At 42.7% G+C, this 17,621-nt stretch overlaps 1 protein-coding gene across 10 annotated transcripts in view; it reads left to right on the top strand.

The window, feature by feature from the left end:
- Nucleotides 1-17,621, top strand: part of NHSL1 (NHS like 1) — a 208,346-nt gene that overhangs the window by 96,951 nt on the left and 93,774 nt on the right. The window contains exon 1 of one of the 10 annotated variants that reach the window (XM_056566672.1): nt 14,173-14,283. The exons of the other annotated variants lie outside the window; for them this stretch is intronic. Coding sequence (XP_056422647.1) covers nt 14,268-14,283 — 16 coding nt within the window. The 5' untranslated portion in view covers nt 14,173-14,267. Of the gene's footprint in view, nt 1-14,172; nt 14,284-17,621 lie in introns of those variants that run through there. 10 annotated transcript variants of the gene reach the window in all.

Below are 17,621 nucleotides of genomic sequence, written 5' to 3'. Positions count from 1 at the left end.
ATAGCAAAGGTACTGGTACACAGGCTATTAAACACACAAGGAACGCTTTCACTGGCACTAAGGCAACAAGATCCGGCAAGGGAGTGCAAGGGAGGAGACTATATATAGCCAGGGAACAGGTGGGAACCAATTAAGCTAATTGGGCCAGGCACCAATCATTGGTGCACTGGCCCTTTAAGTCTCAGGGAGCTGGCGCGCGCGCGCCCTAGAGAGCGGAGCCGCGCGCGCCAGCACATGACTGCAGGAGACGGGAACGGGTAAGTGACCTGGGATGCGATTCGCGAGCGGGCGCGTCCTGCTGTGCGAATCGCATCCCCAACGGCCATGGCAGAGCAGCGCTCCCGGTCAGCGCTGACCGGGGAGCTGCAGGGAGAAAGACGCCGTGAGCGCTCCGGGGAGGAGCGGGGACCCGGAGCGCTAGGCGTAACAACCCCAACTTGAAATTTTATGTACTTAAAGGGGTACTCCACCCCTAGACATCTTATCCCCTATCTGCGGTCTCAGCTGCAGCACCCCAGACATCTGGTGGCACGGAGCAAACTTCTCTCCGTGCCGGATGCCGGGCGATGCGGGGCAGAGGCTCATGATGGCACGTCACGCCCTGCTTGTGACGTCACGGCCATGCCCCCTCAATGCAAGTCTATGGGAGGGGGCGTGACAGCTAATATTTATAAGTACCATTCAGCGTTTCCTTACTAGCTGACACACCTGTACACACGTCCTCCATGACTGTCCTGAAGTGTTTTTATTTAATATTGATTTCGATTGTTTTCTACTCTTTGAAGAGGTCTGGTTGCACTGGGCATAGCTCCAGTTAATAAAAATAACTTCATCTGGTTAACAACACCTTTTATCTAGAACAATGACTGAAGTTTATGCCAGAATTGAACTTAGGTTTTCTTCTTTCTTGTGCTTTCAGCTATATTACATTGAAATCTCAGCTCTTTCATAGGATATTCTATATATTCTGTTCAATAATAGTACAATCAAACAGATATAAAGTACCAGTTCTCATGTAAATGGAATATTTCAGATTGTTTCACACAGAGTAACTAATCACAGGGCCGGGCATACCTTTGGATTAGTGACATTTTGCTTGTTAGCCAAGCAATTTGTATTTTTTATGTATGTATATGAGCGACAAGTACCTACAGGGCGGGTACGATCGTCTTAAGTGCCCAGCAGTTCCATTCTCTATCCCTGTTTTAAATATTCAAAGCCAATTAAAAACATTTCCACTTGTCCCAAACAATGGACCATTTTACACATCTGGGATTATCACGCTAACTAAGATAGCTGGCCATACAATAATTTATATAGCTGTTGGCCAAACAGTTATCACTATCAACTCATATACACCACTTACCCCATAACATCAAAACCATCCTGCCTAATATTGTGTTCAAGATTTCTGCCAAAACAGCTCAGACCCAAATGCCAACCATACTCATGGGACAATGAGCAACCACAGTCTCTGCAGATGGCTAGCAATATGCCAGACCACTGTGGTTGAAAAAAAATAAAATAAAACACAGTTAACTTGCAGAAAGTAGCAAATCATTGGCCAAAATTCAGCAGGAAAAATCTGCAATTAAAAATAGGTAAAGGGGTACTCCGCCCCTAGACATCTTATCCCCTATCCAAAGGATAAGGGATAAGTTGTCTGATCGCGGGGGTCCCACAGCTAGGGACCACTGCAATCTTGGTTGCGGCACCCCAGACATCCAGTGCACGGAGCAAACTTGCTCCGTGCTGGATAACTGGCGATGCGGGGAGGAGGCTCGTGACGGCCATGACCCCTCATTGCAAGTCTATGGGAGGGGGTGTGACTTGCATTGAGGAAAGGTGGCCATGACATCACAAGCGGGGCGCGGCCGTGACGCCACGACTCTCCGGCACTGCACCAGACTCTCTAAAAAAATGCCGGGTGCAGCAGGTAGATGACGGGGGTCTGCAGCAGCTGGACCCCTGCGTTCAGTCATCTTAACCACTGTCCTTTGGATAGGGGATAAGATGTCTAGGTGCGGAGTACCCCTTTAAGGATTGTTCACATTCAATTTCAAACAGTGGTTGTCGAAAATTGCCAAAAACTACTTTTTAAGTTGACCTTCATCTCAAAATTGATAGAATCCATAAGACCTCTTGAAGCCTGATGTATCTGGCACCAAGACCTTAGAAGCAGTAAGTGCTTTAAATAAATAACATTTAGAGTTGGTAGGTACTACTGCATAGTAAGAACATTCTGCAAAACCTGTTGTTTTGCAGATGTTATGATCCAGTCATATACCAATTTCAATTTGACTTTTGTAAAAGTCTCTCAAATACTTACACTTGCCTATTTTTCCTTCTTCCAAAACATCAACCTTAAAGGGGTTATCCAGGAATAGAAAAACAGAGTTACAGTATTTTTTTTCAAAAACCGCTCCCCGTCTGTCTCCAGGTTGTGTGTGATATTACAACTTGGCTCCATTCTCTTCAATTGAACTAAGCTGCAAAACCACACCCAACCTGGAGACAGACGGGAAGTGGTTTTTGAAATTAGCTCTGTTTTTCTATTCATGAACATTACCTTTAAGAACTGACCACTTGCTGCCTAATATACCCCACCCCTTGATAGTTGCTGTCAGTGGCTGTAATGGTATGGCTAATAGGTGTATAGGCATGCTTAGGTTAAGTTTTCAAAGAATAGATGGGAATTCCTTATCTTCCATGAGAACAAAGGATCAGCGAGGTTGTTATCCAGCATGACTGATCCCTCTTTCATTACTCACAACATCTGTCATTGGGGGACCCTCATACACATTAGATCATTGGCTGGTCGCGATGAAAATAATAGGTTTTAATTTTACTTAGAAATAAATAAATTGTGTTCATATTTATGGCTAGCTTTACTGGGTGAGATAATGGAATCTGGACTGTAACCTCTCATGTGATAGGGAGGATATTAGTATTTCATGTACATTGCAGTATGGTCCTTTAGGATTTACGTGTAGACGTGACCTCCCTTTACATTGAACATTCTTAATTTATTAGAAGACTGGTGTCTTTTTTACACACTCACCCCGCTGGTTTGGCAACTGCATACAAGACTCATAGTAGAAAGTCTACTTAACAGACTTAGTCATTGCCACTTGTAAAGCTTTTTTTTTTACATTTTAGAGTAAAGCTGTAGTATGGTTAACTGCAGCCTGTTTAATTACCTTATTTTATGGCATTACCCAAAGTTTTTCCTTGCAACTGCAGTATCTAAATATAGTCTTTAAAGTGGCCACAAACTGAAGGTTTAAGTTTTAAGAATTCAAAATGGATAATATTTTATTATCCATTATAGTCATATTCCTATATTATGTATGCATTTTGGAACAGGGCCTTTATAAAACAATGCAGGATGAGCTCAGAATAATCTCTATCTCTAAAGCAATAGTGACTGGTTGAAATGATAGAATGGGGTCTAGTTATCTTTACATTTCCTTGTTGATAAGCATGGACAGGATTAAAGTTCATTGTGAAATAGGTCAGGTATATGTCTCACGCCCAAAGTGGTTTTGCTTGACTTTTGATAAATAGGGAATTTTTTCATTGAATGTTTTGTTTAATATACCTGGCCTATTTCACGGGATTTCTTTTTTTACACAGTGTAACTGCTTGTTTGCATGGGAAGTGCACCTGTTCTTTACTTTAAGTACATTGCCATTGCATTTGTATACTACATTATGTAAACTGTACATTTCTGCAATACTTTTTAAAGAATGCTAAGACTTATGTTTGGACTACACATAATGGTTAAATATAGCGGCAGGACCTGTAGAGCAACAGCACAGTGTGAACATGACGTAAATTAAATAATAGATAAATAGACTGACAGGTAAATAGACAGATATGATTGATAGATACCGTTTATATACTCGAGTATAAGCCATCCCGAATATAAGCCGAGGCCCCCAATTTCACCCCAAAAACCGACTATAAGCCTAGGGTGGGAAATACATTATCCCCCCCCCCCCCCCCGTGTCATCATCCCCCCTGTCATCATCCAGACCCCCATCATCAACACCCCCGTCATCATCACCCCGTCATTATCCCCCCTTCATCATCACCGCCTGTCATCATCCAGACCCCCGTCATCATCACCCCATCATCATCGCCCCCCCCTTCATCATCACCGCCTGTCAATCCCTTTCAGTGGTCTTCAACCTGCGGACCTCCAGATGTTGCAAAACTACAACTCCCAGCATGCCCAGACAGCCATCAGCTGTCCGGGCATGCTTGGAGTTGTAGTTTAGAAACATCTGAAGGTCCACAGGTTGAAGACCACTGCGGCCTTTGTCATCATCCAGACCCCCCTTTTATTTTCTACCCACCTCCCCTCGGTGGGAAGGAAGGGTGAGCTGTTCCGGGCCATCTATGCTGCAGAGACCGTCCGGTGGGGAGGGTTAGTAGTTCCGGGATGTCCATCTTCATCGGGAGGCTCTCTTCTCCCCTCCGGCCACGTTGCCTTGACAATGACACGCACATCATATCTGTACGCATGAACCTCCCTGCGTGGTGGCGTCAGTGCAGTGTCACTAGTCCAGGGCCGGAGCAGAGAAGAGGCCCCCCCCCGGTGAAAATGGACAGCCCGGAACGACTAGCCCTCCCCACCGAACGGTCCCTGCAGCATAGATGGCCCGGACCAGCTCACCCTTCCTTCCCACCGAGGGGAGGTGAGTAGAAAACAAAAGGGGGGTCTGGATGATGACGAAGGCCGCAGTGGTCTTCAACCTGCGGACGTCCAGATGTTTCAAAACTACAACTCCCAGCATGCCTGGACAGCCGATGGCTGTCCGGGCATGCTGGGAGCTGTAGTTTTGCAACATCTGGAGGTCCACAGGTTGAAGACCACTGATGCAGGGATTGACAGGCCAGAAAGTTTTTTTGTTCACTCGAGTATAAGTCGAGGGGGGCGTTTTCAGCACGAAAAATCGTGCTGAAAAACTCGGCTTATACTCGAGTATATACGGTATAAGATAGATGAATTGATAGAAAAAACATTTCTATATATTTTCTATTTTACATGTCTAGACTGAAAAAAATAACAATAACAATAATTTTGACAGGAAATTCAGTGTTGGGATCAGTGGAGTCTTCTTGCTTAAAACTTTAAGTCGGAAGTAAAGTTGGCAGGAAACATACCACCAACCCTTTTTAACAAATGTAAGTGACAGTACAGGAACATGAAGAACTTGCATATATAGTCATTATAGCAAACATTGTACTGAAGAAAACTATCCATAAGGAAGCCTAGAGGAGTTTTCCTTTGTTTTGGGTTTGTTTCTTTGAGATGACCATATACATACAATGATATTTTGTATGGCTGAAAACTGAAAAAAAGTGTTTGGAATGGGGCAAAGTAAGCCTTGCTATTCCCAATATGGCTTTTTATTATGCCTGCATATATGGAATATTTTTTAGTATGTTAGATATTGATCACACCATATATACACACAGTGGTTATGATCAAGGCCTTACTGTTCTGTTGCTAATGATTATCAGCAATAGAATTCTTGAACTTGCCATATGTGTGTGGTCCTTTCACAGTTTGGTTAAGAGTAAGGAGAGGAGGAGATATGCATAGCAGGTATTTGTTTTACCTGGTCAACAGGGTGAGCAGGATTCTTTGCACATAATTGGTGTATGTTGTCCCCAATATAGTCCTACACCCTTCCTGTACAGTATCGTGGCAGTATATGTTCATATATTGTTTTCTGAAGTCTACTTCTAGAAGAGCATCCTGGATAACTCTTTCTTGGATCAGGTAGGCATATGCTCTATGCTTTCATATTGTACTTTAATATTGTGATTTATGCATGTCTATGGACACATTCGGTTTCCTCTCTGACACTGCACGTGGATATGCACTGTAGTAGCAGTGATTGTAGTCTTAATTTTATAATGGATTGTAATATATAATAGTTTCATGGCAGTACAAATGTTGTTTTTCATTGGAAAATCATTTTCCGAGGCTTTTAAATGATGGTGAAAAGATATTTGTTAGATTTTAGCATTTGATAATGTTATAAGCTCTTAAATAGACATCTATAGATGTTTGGGTAAGGATGGTAAATATTGGATAGCCCTGGGGTGTAGTATATACTGGTACACTACACAATTATACATGATCTATCAAATGCAGTTGAATATTGTAGTAAGTTTCTTCTAAAGAAGTAATGGAGGCGGTAAGGTGATCCTGACAAGCATGTAAGCTGGGAAGCCATGAGGTATTACATATACTATGCCTGTTATGGGGGTATGGAAGAAGAAATCCTGGCACCAACAGCTTAGATGCAAATAAAGGATTTATTTGTAATATGGCATATTACATACACGTTACAAGATGTGTTTCGGCTATTACAGCCTTTCCCAATCGTATATCTTATATCTATATCGTATATATTATATCTATCTATATCTTATACGATTGAGAAAGGCTGTAATAGCCAAAACGCGTCTTGTAAGGTGTATGTAATATGCCATATTACAAATAAGTCCTTTATTTGCATCTAAGCCATTGGTGCCGGGATTTCTTCTTCTTCCATTGGATTTATATGATCCACGTGCATGGCACACTACATCCTGGTGCCGTCCTCCTCTACACAACTTCTGTTATGGGGGTATGACTTTCAGTAGGTGCAGTAGTGCTATCTATCTTGCTATTATCAGTGCACTTCATTTAAAGAGTTCTGTATCCATTTTAGAAAATCTCTTTGATGGCCATATTGAAGGACATTAATATGCAGGGAGCCTGAGATGGGCAAGGTTTTCTACTATGTGCCAGTGCTGATGAGAAATCTGCCTTCGTAGAGCCAACCTTAGATGCAGATCGCAATAAAATGAAGTATTGTCTTTCCTTGCCCTGTTTACCGTAGTCAGGGATTTATTGCCTAAGTCTTTTAGGGCTGTTTAAATTCTCATCTAACCAGTTTCTTAATGTAATGGCCATTGAAAGAGAAACCTACAGCTTGTGTGAGCTCTTAAGCTGCATGTACACATATCAGTTTTACAATCCAAGAGGAAAAGAGGTTTGAATAGTCGTTTGAGTATTAGAGGAACGTTTCCATCAGTACAGTCACCATACATACCGTATATACTCTAGTATAAGCCGAGTTTTTCAGCACGATTTTTCAGTGGTATCCCTTCTCAGTGGTCTTCAACCTGCGGACCCCCAGATGTTGCAAAACTACAACTCCCAGTATGCCCAGACAGCCATCTGGGCCATCTATGCTGCAAGGACTGTCCGATGGGGAGGGTTAGCCGTTCCGGGCTGTCCATCTTCACCAGGAGGCCCTCTTCTCCGCTCCGGCCTAGTGACGTTGCCTTGACGACAACGCACAGGGACGTCCGTGCTTAGCAGATGTACCTGCGCATGAATGTCCCTGTGCGTCGTTGTCAAGGCAACGTCACTAGTCCGGGGCCGGCCCAGAGTGGAGAAGAGGGCCTCTCAGTGAAGATGGACAGCCCGGAATGACTAACCCTCCCCACCGGATGGTCCCTGCAGCATAGATGGCCCGGACCAACTCACCCTTCCTACCCACCGAGGGGAGGTGAGTAGAAAACTAAAGGGGGGTCTGGATGATGACGAAGGCCGCAGTGGTCCTTGGGTTATATTTGGGTCGGCTTATACTCGAGTATATACGGTACGTTGCCATTTCCAAATGCACATTTGACCTTAGCAAAAAATGTGTTATAAATGTTGTGTAAGCAACATTTAGTGATACCACTTATCATATATATACATCATACAATCATACATGTTTATAAATATACCATCAATGTGGGTCAAAGATTAACACAAATTTTATAGATCTAATAATTGTGCATTTAGTTAGTTGTATGTTGCTGGCGCAGTACATAACTATCATACACAGTATGATATAAGGTTTCTCTTCTCTGGATATTGATCATATTGAATATTATATAGTTTGGTTTTATATCAGGACCCCTGGGCAATCATGGCTTTTTTCTTTCAATAATAATATTGATGCACTACGCCTCTGCCTACCATTTGTCCTTTTGCCTTTTTTCTGAGAAGTTGTTGGAAAACCCCTGTACAAATTTGGTTCCTGGTTCTCAAAAGATGTCAATATATCAGTGGTTATTATAGAAAATTATTGTCCATGCACATGACATTGCTATGAGCACAAACCCTCCCCATAAAATTATAGGCAGTATGAGCCACAGCAAACTATAGCCTCCATTGTCCATAGAGCTGTGCACGACACTGAGAAGCAGTAAATAGTGGACAAATGATGGTGAGAGAGCATTGAATGTAAATATGTTGATATCAGTTCTTTGGAATTTTTATATTTTGTGAATTTAAAGCACATTTCCTCCGTCTGGTGGGTTCCTAGAGCTTTGTCTTTGTATGAACCCTCTGGCCATATAGCAGGTGAAGCATGAACTAAGAGTTAGCAGGGAATGTCTTAGGCTGTGGATGCGTTTCAGCATTCATATTATTCTTTGGAATGTTTTATTGCTTTTAAGACTTGTTTTGTGTTGTTTTTATATTAATACTAATTCTTTGTTGTGTTTCTCCATATTTTTGTCTGAAAGTCTTGTTACCCTATGTAACTTCTCTTTTTATATAAATTTAAGAAATTTTACTTAGCCCCTGTCTGAAAGAGATAAACATCTTTTCTTTCCTTATCTTTAGATATGACTTATGGCTACTTTATAAAGAACATTTATATGAGAACAGACACTTTATGCCATGCCCAAACTTAAAAAAATAACCAATCTGTTTGGCTTAATCGGTTTGGAAGCAGTAAAGCTGTCCATACACATAGATCTATTTCGACGGAACATACTGATTTTGGTGCATCAGCAGACGATCTAATATGTATAGTAGCATCACGACTCTTCCACGATGGCAGATATTAAGAGGGAGAAGGATTGGGCATGTTAGAATTCAATTGCTCTATCCTATTGTTCACTGGGAGATGAGCTGTCACCAGAGGTGTCTGGCAGTGCTTACCCCTCCTTTCTCTTCACAACATATGGATGTTGGCTGAGCCATACAGGCATGTGTATGGGAGGTTCAGGAAAAATAAGTGTCTAGCCAACAGCTGTCATATGTGTATGGCCAGCTTAAAGGGGTACACTGGTAGAATTTTTTTATTTTTTTTTAATCAACCGGTGCCAGACCGTTGAACAGATTTTTAAATTACTTCTATTAAAAAATCTTAATCCTTCCAGTACTTGTTAGCGGCTGTATAATACAGAGAAAAATTATTTTCTTTTTGGATTTCTTTTATGTCTCAGTCCTCTCTGCTGACACATCTGCCCATGTCAGGAACTGTGCAAAGCAGAAAAAAATCCCCATAGCAAACATATGCTGCTCTGGACAGTTCCTAAAATGGACAGAGGTGTCAGCAGAGAGCACTGTGGGCCGACAGAAAAGAAAACCAAAAGAAAAGAATTTTCTCTGTAGTATACAGTAGCTAATAAGTACTGGAAGGATTAAGATTTTTAAATAGAAGTAATTTACAAATCTGTTTAACTTTTGGGAACCAGTTGATTTAAAAAAAATGTTTTCCACCGGAGTACCCCTTTAAGGTCTCCATGATCCAAATGTAGGATGAATTGTATTAGAGGCTAAAGTCATCTAAAGGTATATAAGCAACTTTCTAACTGAAAATTTAATTAAAATACAGATAATTTATTGTGCATTGCAACAAACTTTCCAAATAGTGTTATTTTGCAAAGCACATTTTTTTTAGTTCTTACTCCAAATCAAACTGTCCCCAATTCAAGCTGGACACCACATAGAAGAGTATAAAAACTAGTGGTATAGCAACCAGCATTCTCACCTCTTCTTTGGTCTCGTTCTCCATGTTGTGAGTAGTACAAACTTCTAAACAGTAGGGATCGACCGATATTGATTTTTTAGAGCCAATACCGATAACATGTAAACTTTCAGGCCGATAGCTGATAACTTATACCGATATTCCGCCCCCGGGCGCTTTAAATCAGTTAACTGCAGCGGCTTTTGCGGGGCCAGAGACCGCCGCCGCCACCCGCTTCTCTCCCCCTGCCTGTCCTGGGGTCCTGAGTCCAACCAACACCGCTGCCCACTGTGTGTGTGTCCAACCACCACCAATGCTGTCCTGAGTCCAACCTTGCTGCTTTGCACAGTGGAGATGGAGAAGTTGCTGAGTGAGTTCAGCCCCAGCCGCCCCTCTGCAGCCCTGCCCTGGCCCTGCACTCTGCTGCCCTGCGGCCGGAGCATGCTGTACCCGGACACTGAAGGAGTGCTGTCCCCGGTCACCAGCCTGGCCTTCACCATGAACAGACTCACCGGCCTGGGGATATAAATATAATCACCTGTTCCCGGGGTCCTCGCTACTTCGGGCTCCTGCAGCATCCTGCGCTGTTGCTGTGCGCTGCGCAATGACGAGTGACGTCCTCAACGCGACGTCACCGTCAGTGGCCCAGTGCACAGTGACAGCTCAGGATGCCGCTGGAGCCAGAAGTACCGCGGACCACTGGAACAGGTAATTATAAAACTGGGGATGGGGGAGGCAATGGGGCAGCGGCTGTGGTCTCTGGGCAGAGGATAGCCAGGGGGAGGCAAGCGGCGGTGGTTGGACTCAGGACTGGCAGGGGGAGAGAAGTGGGTGGCGGCGGCAGTCTCTAGGCAGGGGGAGGCAATTGGGCAGCGGCAGTGGTTGGACTCAGGACAGGCAGGGGGAGAGAAGCGGGCGGCGGCGGCGGTCTCTGGCCCCGCAAAAGCCGCTGCAGTTCATTGATTTAAAGCGCCTGCATTATCGGCATTATTGGCAAGGTAATTGCTGATAACTTAGAAAATCGTGAATATCGGCCGATAATATCGGCCAAACCGATAATCGGTCGATCCCTACTAAACAGGGCCTAATAACTCATTGTATGTAGTGCCAATCATAAACCATAACCACCAATAGGAAGACTGCCAAATATAATCAAAAACTACTTAAAGCTTTATTGAATTGCAGAAAATAAAGTACATATAAATCATGTATAAAAGAAACTACAAGTAGGAGCATATCACACTGAGAGCAAGTGTAGATTACATATTAGTTCAACCGAACTAGGTTAGAAAAGCCATACAAAGTGGAGTGTGCATGACTACATTACAGTAAGTTACATATAGGTGTACAGCCTACAGCCACAAGTAAATAGTATAAAAAAGCATTGCACCAAACACTCAGTTACTTACTGTCAGTAATCCCTGCCACTCCAATGCCGTTTGCTAAGGAGTTTTGTCTGTGGGCAATGCAATTCATTAAAGATTTAAATATTTTTTCATTATTTGGGGTCCTTCTTATTGGTGTTTATATTGTGATTAGTGTTAACCTGTATGCATTTTTAGAAAAAAAAAAAATAGTTGAAATTGTCCTCTTGTGTCTTTTAACTTTTTTTCTAACATAGTTGTAAAGTTCTATTTTTAATAGTTACTACATTTCCTATTAGGAATGTCTGTACCCTAGGATGGTTACAAATGTTACAAGGGCTATTAATCATGTAATGACAATAGGAAAACATTGGACATCATTACAAGGTTCTCATTTCAGTAAATGTGAAGAAGTTTAACATTTCAGGGCAAGTGGGCAGCAGGTGCTGGATGAAATAGAGCATCCAAGTCATTCTACTTGGGATCATATCCTTTCAAGCTAAATTCATCAAAGATGTGTTAACAATTATTGCTTGCCGGTGTAAATTACAGTATGTGGCCAACTGGGCCAACAAATATCTCAAGTTTAATTTAATCTATGTGCTTACAAAGCTTGGCCTGTTGGTTAATGATTATTCATGGGCTGCTTTAAGAAGACATTATAATCCAGGTATGGAACTATTTGTAATCTTTTTTACATACACATTTTTGTTGACACATGTAAATAAATGACGTAGTTCTGTAAGTTCAGAAATAATGTGTTTTTAATCTTTGTGCACATGCTATTGTTTCCCTGCATTTGAGGCGAGATGAGCACAGCCTGCCCACTCAGTAAATCACTTTATTTTATACCGAAATGCCCTTGTACCCGTACTAAAAGAATTTAAAAGACGCTGATTTTAATGAGCCCATGAGAGTCCCTTCTATGGTGAACAGCTATAGTATTTCTTCTTCTTCTATTTCAGATGTGGTAGTAGAGCTTGGTATTACGTTCTTTCCCTTACTTGATCAGCAGATACTCATTTCTGCTTTGTCATTACATAGTTCTGAAGAACTGGACTGGACAGGCTGCCACTGGCCTGGGCTGACGATTTACTCAGCACACTTCTATAGATGGCATGTGGATGAATGGAGAATGGATTATTGATGCACTGGCTTTGCAAAATTATTGATGCACTGGCTTTGCAAGGAAGGTGTTACACCACAAAAGCATCCCTGGTTTAAGCATTGAACTGCTGTATGCTGTTGATGGTTATAAGCTACACAAGGGACAGCTGCCTAGAATAGAGGTTTTGTCTGAAATTAAATTGACAATTTAATCCTTCTTTACCTCTTCAAGGATTGACAAAATGTAAAGAAGGTCAAATATGGTCAGTTCAGACAGCTAAAGACCCATATCTTGCCATTAAATGGGCCACCAACCTTTTTTTTTATATATGTTGTAGTACTACAACTTGTATGTTATGTACTACAACATATCTATAATATAGATTCATTATTTTTTTCCATTAAAATAGTTTATTTTACATTTGAAAATTGGCCACTAGGGGTCTTCCTCCTAGTGGCCGGCTGCAGCCTGCCATGATGTCACGTCTGAATTAGGACCGATGCTGGCCGGGCAATCGGTCCTAATTCAGTTAGTCTGCGCTCACTTCCTGCCTGTCAATTAGACAAGCGGGAGTGAGTGCAGTGAACGCCGGGGCTGTGCGCATTGGCTGCCTGGATTCGCGCACAGCCCGTCCCTGCACATGTACAGTGGAATGGATGCTCCCTCCATTAGTACTGTACATGCCTTTTATGTGTAAATCTGATCTGAGGTCTTATGTTACATTTGGAAACTATAAAATAATAAAAAAAACATATTTTAGCAGGGAGGGGAGGTGAGGGCGGAAGTCGGCACCCAGCAGGTATCAGTGACGTCGCACCTGCTGGGGAAGTTGGCTTCAAGCAGAGGTATACAGATGAGCACAAGATGAGCCATTTGTAAGGTATAACATTTTTTAAAGGCAGGGAGGGGGTTAGGGATAGATTAGCAATAGTTACTCTTTAAAGTTTATGTTTTTGGCTGTAGTTTGGCTTCATAATAATCCCATTGTGAATGTAGCCATACTATGACTACCATACCTTATTTTATCTCTGTATTTCACTTATCTGGTGCAAAAGTTTTTTTCTTTTGCTGTGTCACAAAGATACTTTTGGTATAACTACGAGTGGACTTCATTGGCGTCCATGGTGATGGCACAGTTCCGTGCAGTCCTACCATCGAAGTGAACATATCCCTTAGATTGGAAAACACAAACAACTAGGGGCAGGTTACTTCAGAGTGACAGGTGTTCTGGTGGGGGGCTTACTACTAATCTTACCAAAAAAAGGAAATGTTTCCATTACTTTGTCAAACCTTCAAATTACATATTTATCATATCTTCTAATGATATCTAGTATTCCATATAGTATATGGAGTTTTAGTGATGCTCCCCCATCAGCAGGCCTTTTAACCCTAGTAAATATGAAAACCTCTCACAAAAGCGATGTGTTAAAATGTGCTGGGGGTACTGTCGAGCGAGTCAGGCATTCCAGAACGAGAAAACAAAAAGCGTGATCCACAAAGAGCTGCATTTGTGTTTCACAACAAACAGTTGAGTTGGATTAAGAGCGATTTACCATTCTCGCCTCTGTACATTTGACATCCCTAAACCCTGTACACACAACAGGAAAAATGCTGACAGATAAGAGGGAACAATTGAGCAGGGGCTGGTGCTATCACTGCCCATAGAGGACAGGAACTTTTTCCACTGTCTTCTCTCCCTATCTCTCTCTTTCTCTCTACTTGACTAATATTTTTGGAATGGGGAAGAGTCAGCTGGAGAGGAAAGCTGAGGGTTACAGGCCAAACGGCTGGCTCAGATAACATAGGATTGGATGGCAGCTTCCTTTCTCAGCACGAGCTGGAGTGGTGCCACGGTTTTGTGTGTAAGTGTGTGCATGCTGAATGAGGCGGCTAGGAAACAGCTGTATGTAGCACAGCAGCTCTGTGCACTTGGAGAGCTCCCACTTCCCAGCTTTTACATGGAATGGACGCACAATGTTTTGTCTGAAAGGTGAGCTGCTTTATTTCTCTTTGATTTTGCTGAATGGAGAGGGGAAGGCTTTGTCTTTTGTTTGGAATTCTTGCTTCCAACCAGTCTTGTGCTGAGTCTAACTTTTCAGACAGCTTGGCTACAGTCGGAGCTTCCATTGTTCTCGTTCATGAGAGGCTAGATGCACTAAAATCTTTTTAAATTTTATATTTCCTCTGCTGCTGTCATTTTACTCCTCTGTTTGATAGAAAAACTTATGGTTTATTGTCAATGCTTCTAGAGATTAAGGGTTAATAGTTCCTTAGTTTGTGATGTACATCATATACTCTGAGTAGTGGATTACTATGCTAGTAGCTCTGTAGTGTCCAACATTGTGTTATGTACATTTCTAGAAAACCTTAAATTTTTTGGGTGTGTGTGTGAATTTTCTTCTTCCCATGATTTTAGGAAATGTAGATAGTGGTGTTTTTTACAGCTGACCCGAAAATTGTGCACTTTACCTACAATTCACTCTAAAATCATTGCTATCATTTTTTAATAACTATTTTCTGACCGTAAACAGTTCTTATGGACTTCAGGGACCCCCCCATAGACACCCGTAGAGCCACCACACCACATTTCTGTTGTTCTATATTACACACACACACAAAATTGCACTGGATTGAGACTTGTCCCTAAGACAGACAAATTCTCCAGCATCACATAATATGTTGGTAGACCAGAGGATAAGAGCTTGAAATCTAACTATGTGCTATATTGTTCTCTAATACTGAGGTCCATACATGCTGATAGCTTGTGACAGAATAAACTCTACAATCTACTGCTAACACAGAAGCAGATGACATCTCCTGGGCTGTATGTCTTGGGTTACTAACAGGGCAAGCTCCCAGAGTCACATAACTCCATTTATAGATTCCAGTTGTTCCCTTTTTTCAGCATTCTTATGCACATATATGTTAACTGGAAAGGGCCAACAGAAGTGAGGTAGCAGATGAATGGTTAAACTTATGGAAAAAAACTCATCTGCAAAGTGTTTATGAAAGAAAAATAAATGTGGTTGATGTGTTCATCTTGACTAGCTGAAGCTTCTTCACATATGATTTAAATATTTACCATCTGTGTGGCTTACTGTTCCTTCCTCCCAGAAGAGGAGAAGGCTCAACACTAAACAGAGCATAAAGTACAACTATTAAAGGGGTACTCCAGGGATTTTTTTTATTCTTCCATTATCCCCCGCTGCAGCAATTAAAAAATAACAACAACAAAAAACTTTGACTTATCTCCCTCCGCTCATCCGGGGCCACTGGAATGGCTCTCCAGTCCTCTGAAGCCGTATAATTCCTGATTATGGGGTCATACTGCCATGTAGCTAATCGCTGGCCACAGAGATTCCCACCTCGACCTGTGATAGGCTAAGCAGCAGTGTGATGTATTGGGCTTAGGTCCACCATCTTCCTAGTGCCCAGGTCTGTTACATCACACTGCCGCTTAGCCTATCACAGGCCGGGACATCACTGCAGCAGGCGATGCAGAGGACAGATGAGTTATTCCAGTGGCATTGGGGGAGCGGTGGGATGAAAGTTAAAGGGGTATTCCTCCCCTAGACATCTTATACCCTATCAAAAGGATAGGGGTTAAGATGTCTGATCGCAGGACGCCTTCCGATGAGGACCCCCGCGATCTCCCTGCTGCATCCAGCATTCATTTAGAGCATCGGGTGCAGCTCCGGAGGCTCGTGACGTCACAGTCACACCCGCCCATGACATCACGGCCACGCCTCCCCAATGCAAGTCTATGGGAGAAGGCGGGAAGGCCATCACGCCCCATCCCATAGACTTGCATTGAAGGGACATGGCAGTGATGTCACGAGCGGGGCGTGACCGTGATGTTTCGTGCCTCCGCCTGGCATCGCCAGTCATCCGGCAGGGTTAGGGTTGTGTGAGGTACAGCCAAGATTGTGGGGAGCAGAGAGTACTGTGGTCCGACAGAAAGGAAATTCAAAAAGAAAAGAACTTCCTGTGGAGCAATAAACTGCTAAGTACTGGAAGGATTAAGATTTTTAAATAGAAGTAATTTACAAATCTTTTTAACTTTTTAGCACCAGTTGAATTTAGATTTTTTTTTTCCAGTGGAGTACCCCTTTAAGATATGCTGCATGGATGAGACATTCAACATGTCAGTGCTGAATAGGTCCTATACCTGTCTCAGAAAACAAAGTGAATATTTTAATTTATTGTAATTCCTACTGCTATCAAGGTGAAATTTGGGGTTAAATGGAGAATTGGAGAAAGGAATGTAGTATATGATTGGCTTCATGTCTTGCAAAACAGCTGAGAGCGAATAAATCCAGATGTTGGCTGCATAGAGCCAAGAAGTTTAGTAAGTTTCTTGTCTTCATGACTTATTAAATTTCTATACAGCGCAGAGCTCATGCCTTCCTTCAAGTAGCTAGCCTTGGAATCTTCTTATGTGATGTTTAAGTGATAAATAATTGGTTAAAAAACAGTTCGCCAGCTGTTTTATTTTAGACCCTCATTGGAGGATATTGGTAACTGCTTAAAGGGATACTCCGCCCCTAGACATCTTATCCCCTATCCAAAGAATAGGGGATAAGATGTCAGATCGCTGTGGTCCCGCTGCTGGGGACCCCCAGGATCTCGGCTGCAGCACACACCTCAACGGCTTCTGGCAACGCTGGAGGCTTCGGATCCCGACCATGCGAGCGAAAGAGCGTGATGTCACGACTCCACCCCCGTGTGACGTCACACCCAGCCCTCAATGTAAGTCTATGGGTGGGGGCGTGACGGCTTGCATTGAGGGGGCTGAGCGTGACGTCACACGGGGCGGAGCTGTGACGTCACAGCGCTCCAGCCCCGTGATCGACAGTAATCAGATCCGGAGCGAACACGCTCCGGGGACTGATTTTAAGGGGGTGCGGCATGCAAAATCACGGGGGTCCCTAGCGGCGGGACCCCCGCGATCAGGCATCTTATCCCGTATCCTTTGGATAGGGGATAAGATGTCTAAGCGCCGGAGTACCCCTTTAATATCTCTTTTGCACTTTGCCTTATTAGCTTCAATGGAAGAAAAATAAATAAAGAGGAAGCTTTTCTGTGCTTTGTTGTCCTCTGTATAGAATGGTGACAAAAAGGTATATTGGGGTGTGAGAGCCCCAAGTTTGCATAGAGTTAGTTGTTAAAAAAATCTTTTCTACTCTATCTCTAGCTGATTTGAACAGACCAGACATAGTCACTTATTTACAGATCCATTTCAGACATTTACAGCCTAGTAGTCTTTGTTATTGCCCGTATCCCACCTCTTTTCTGATTTCTCACTAGGTTGATTCATAGTTAGGTTCA

Source organism: Hyla sarda, chromosome 3 (genome assembly GCF_029499605.1).
Source record: "Hyla sarda isolate aHylSar1 chromosome 3, aHylSar1.hap1, whole genome shotgun sequence".
In the NCBI taxonomy this organism is placed as follows: Eukaryota; Metazoa; Chordata; class Amphibia; order Anura; family Hylidae; genus Hyla; species Hyla sarda.
The sequence above is the reverse complement of the archived record's forward strand: the minus strand, read 5'-3'. Positions and strand labels throughout refer to the sequence as shown.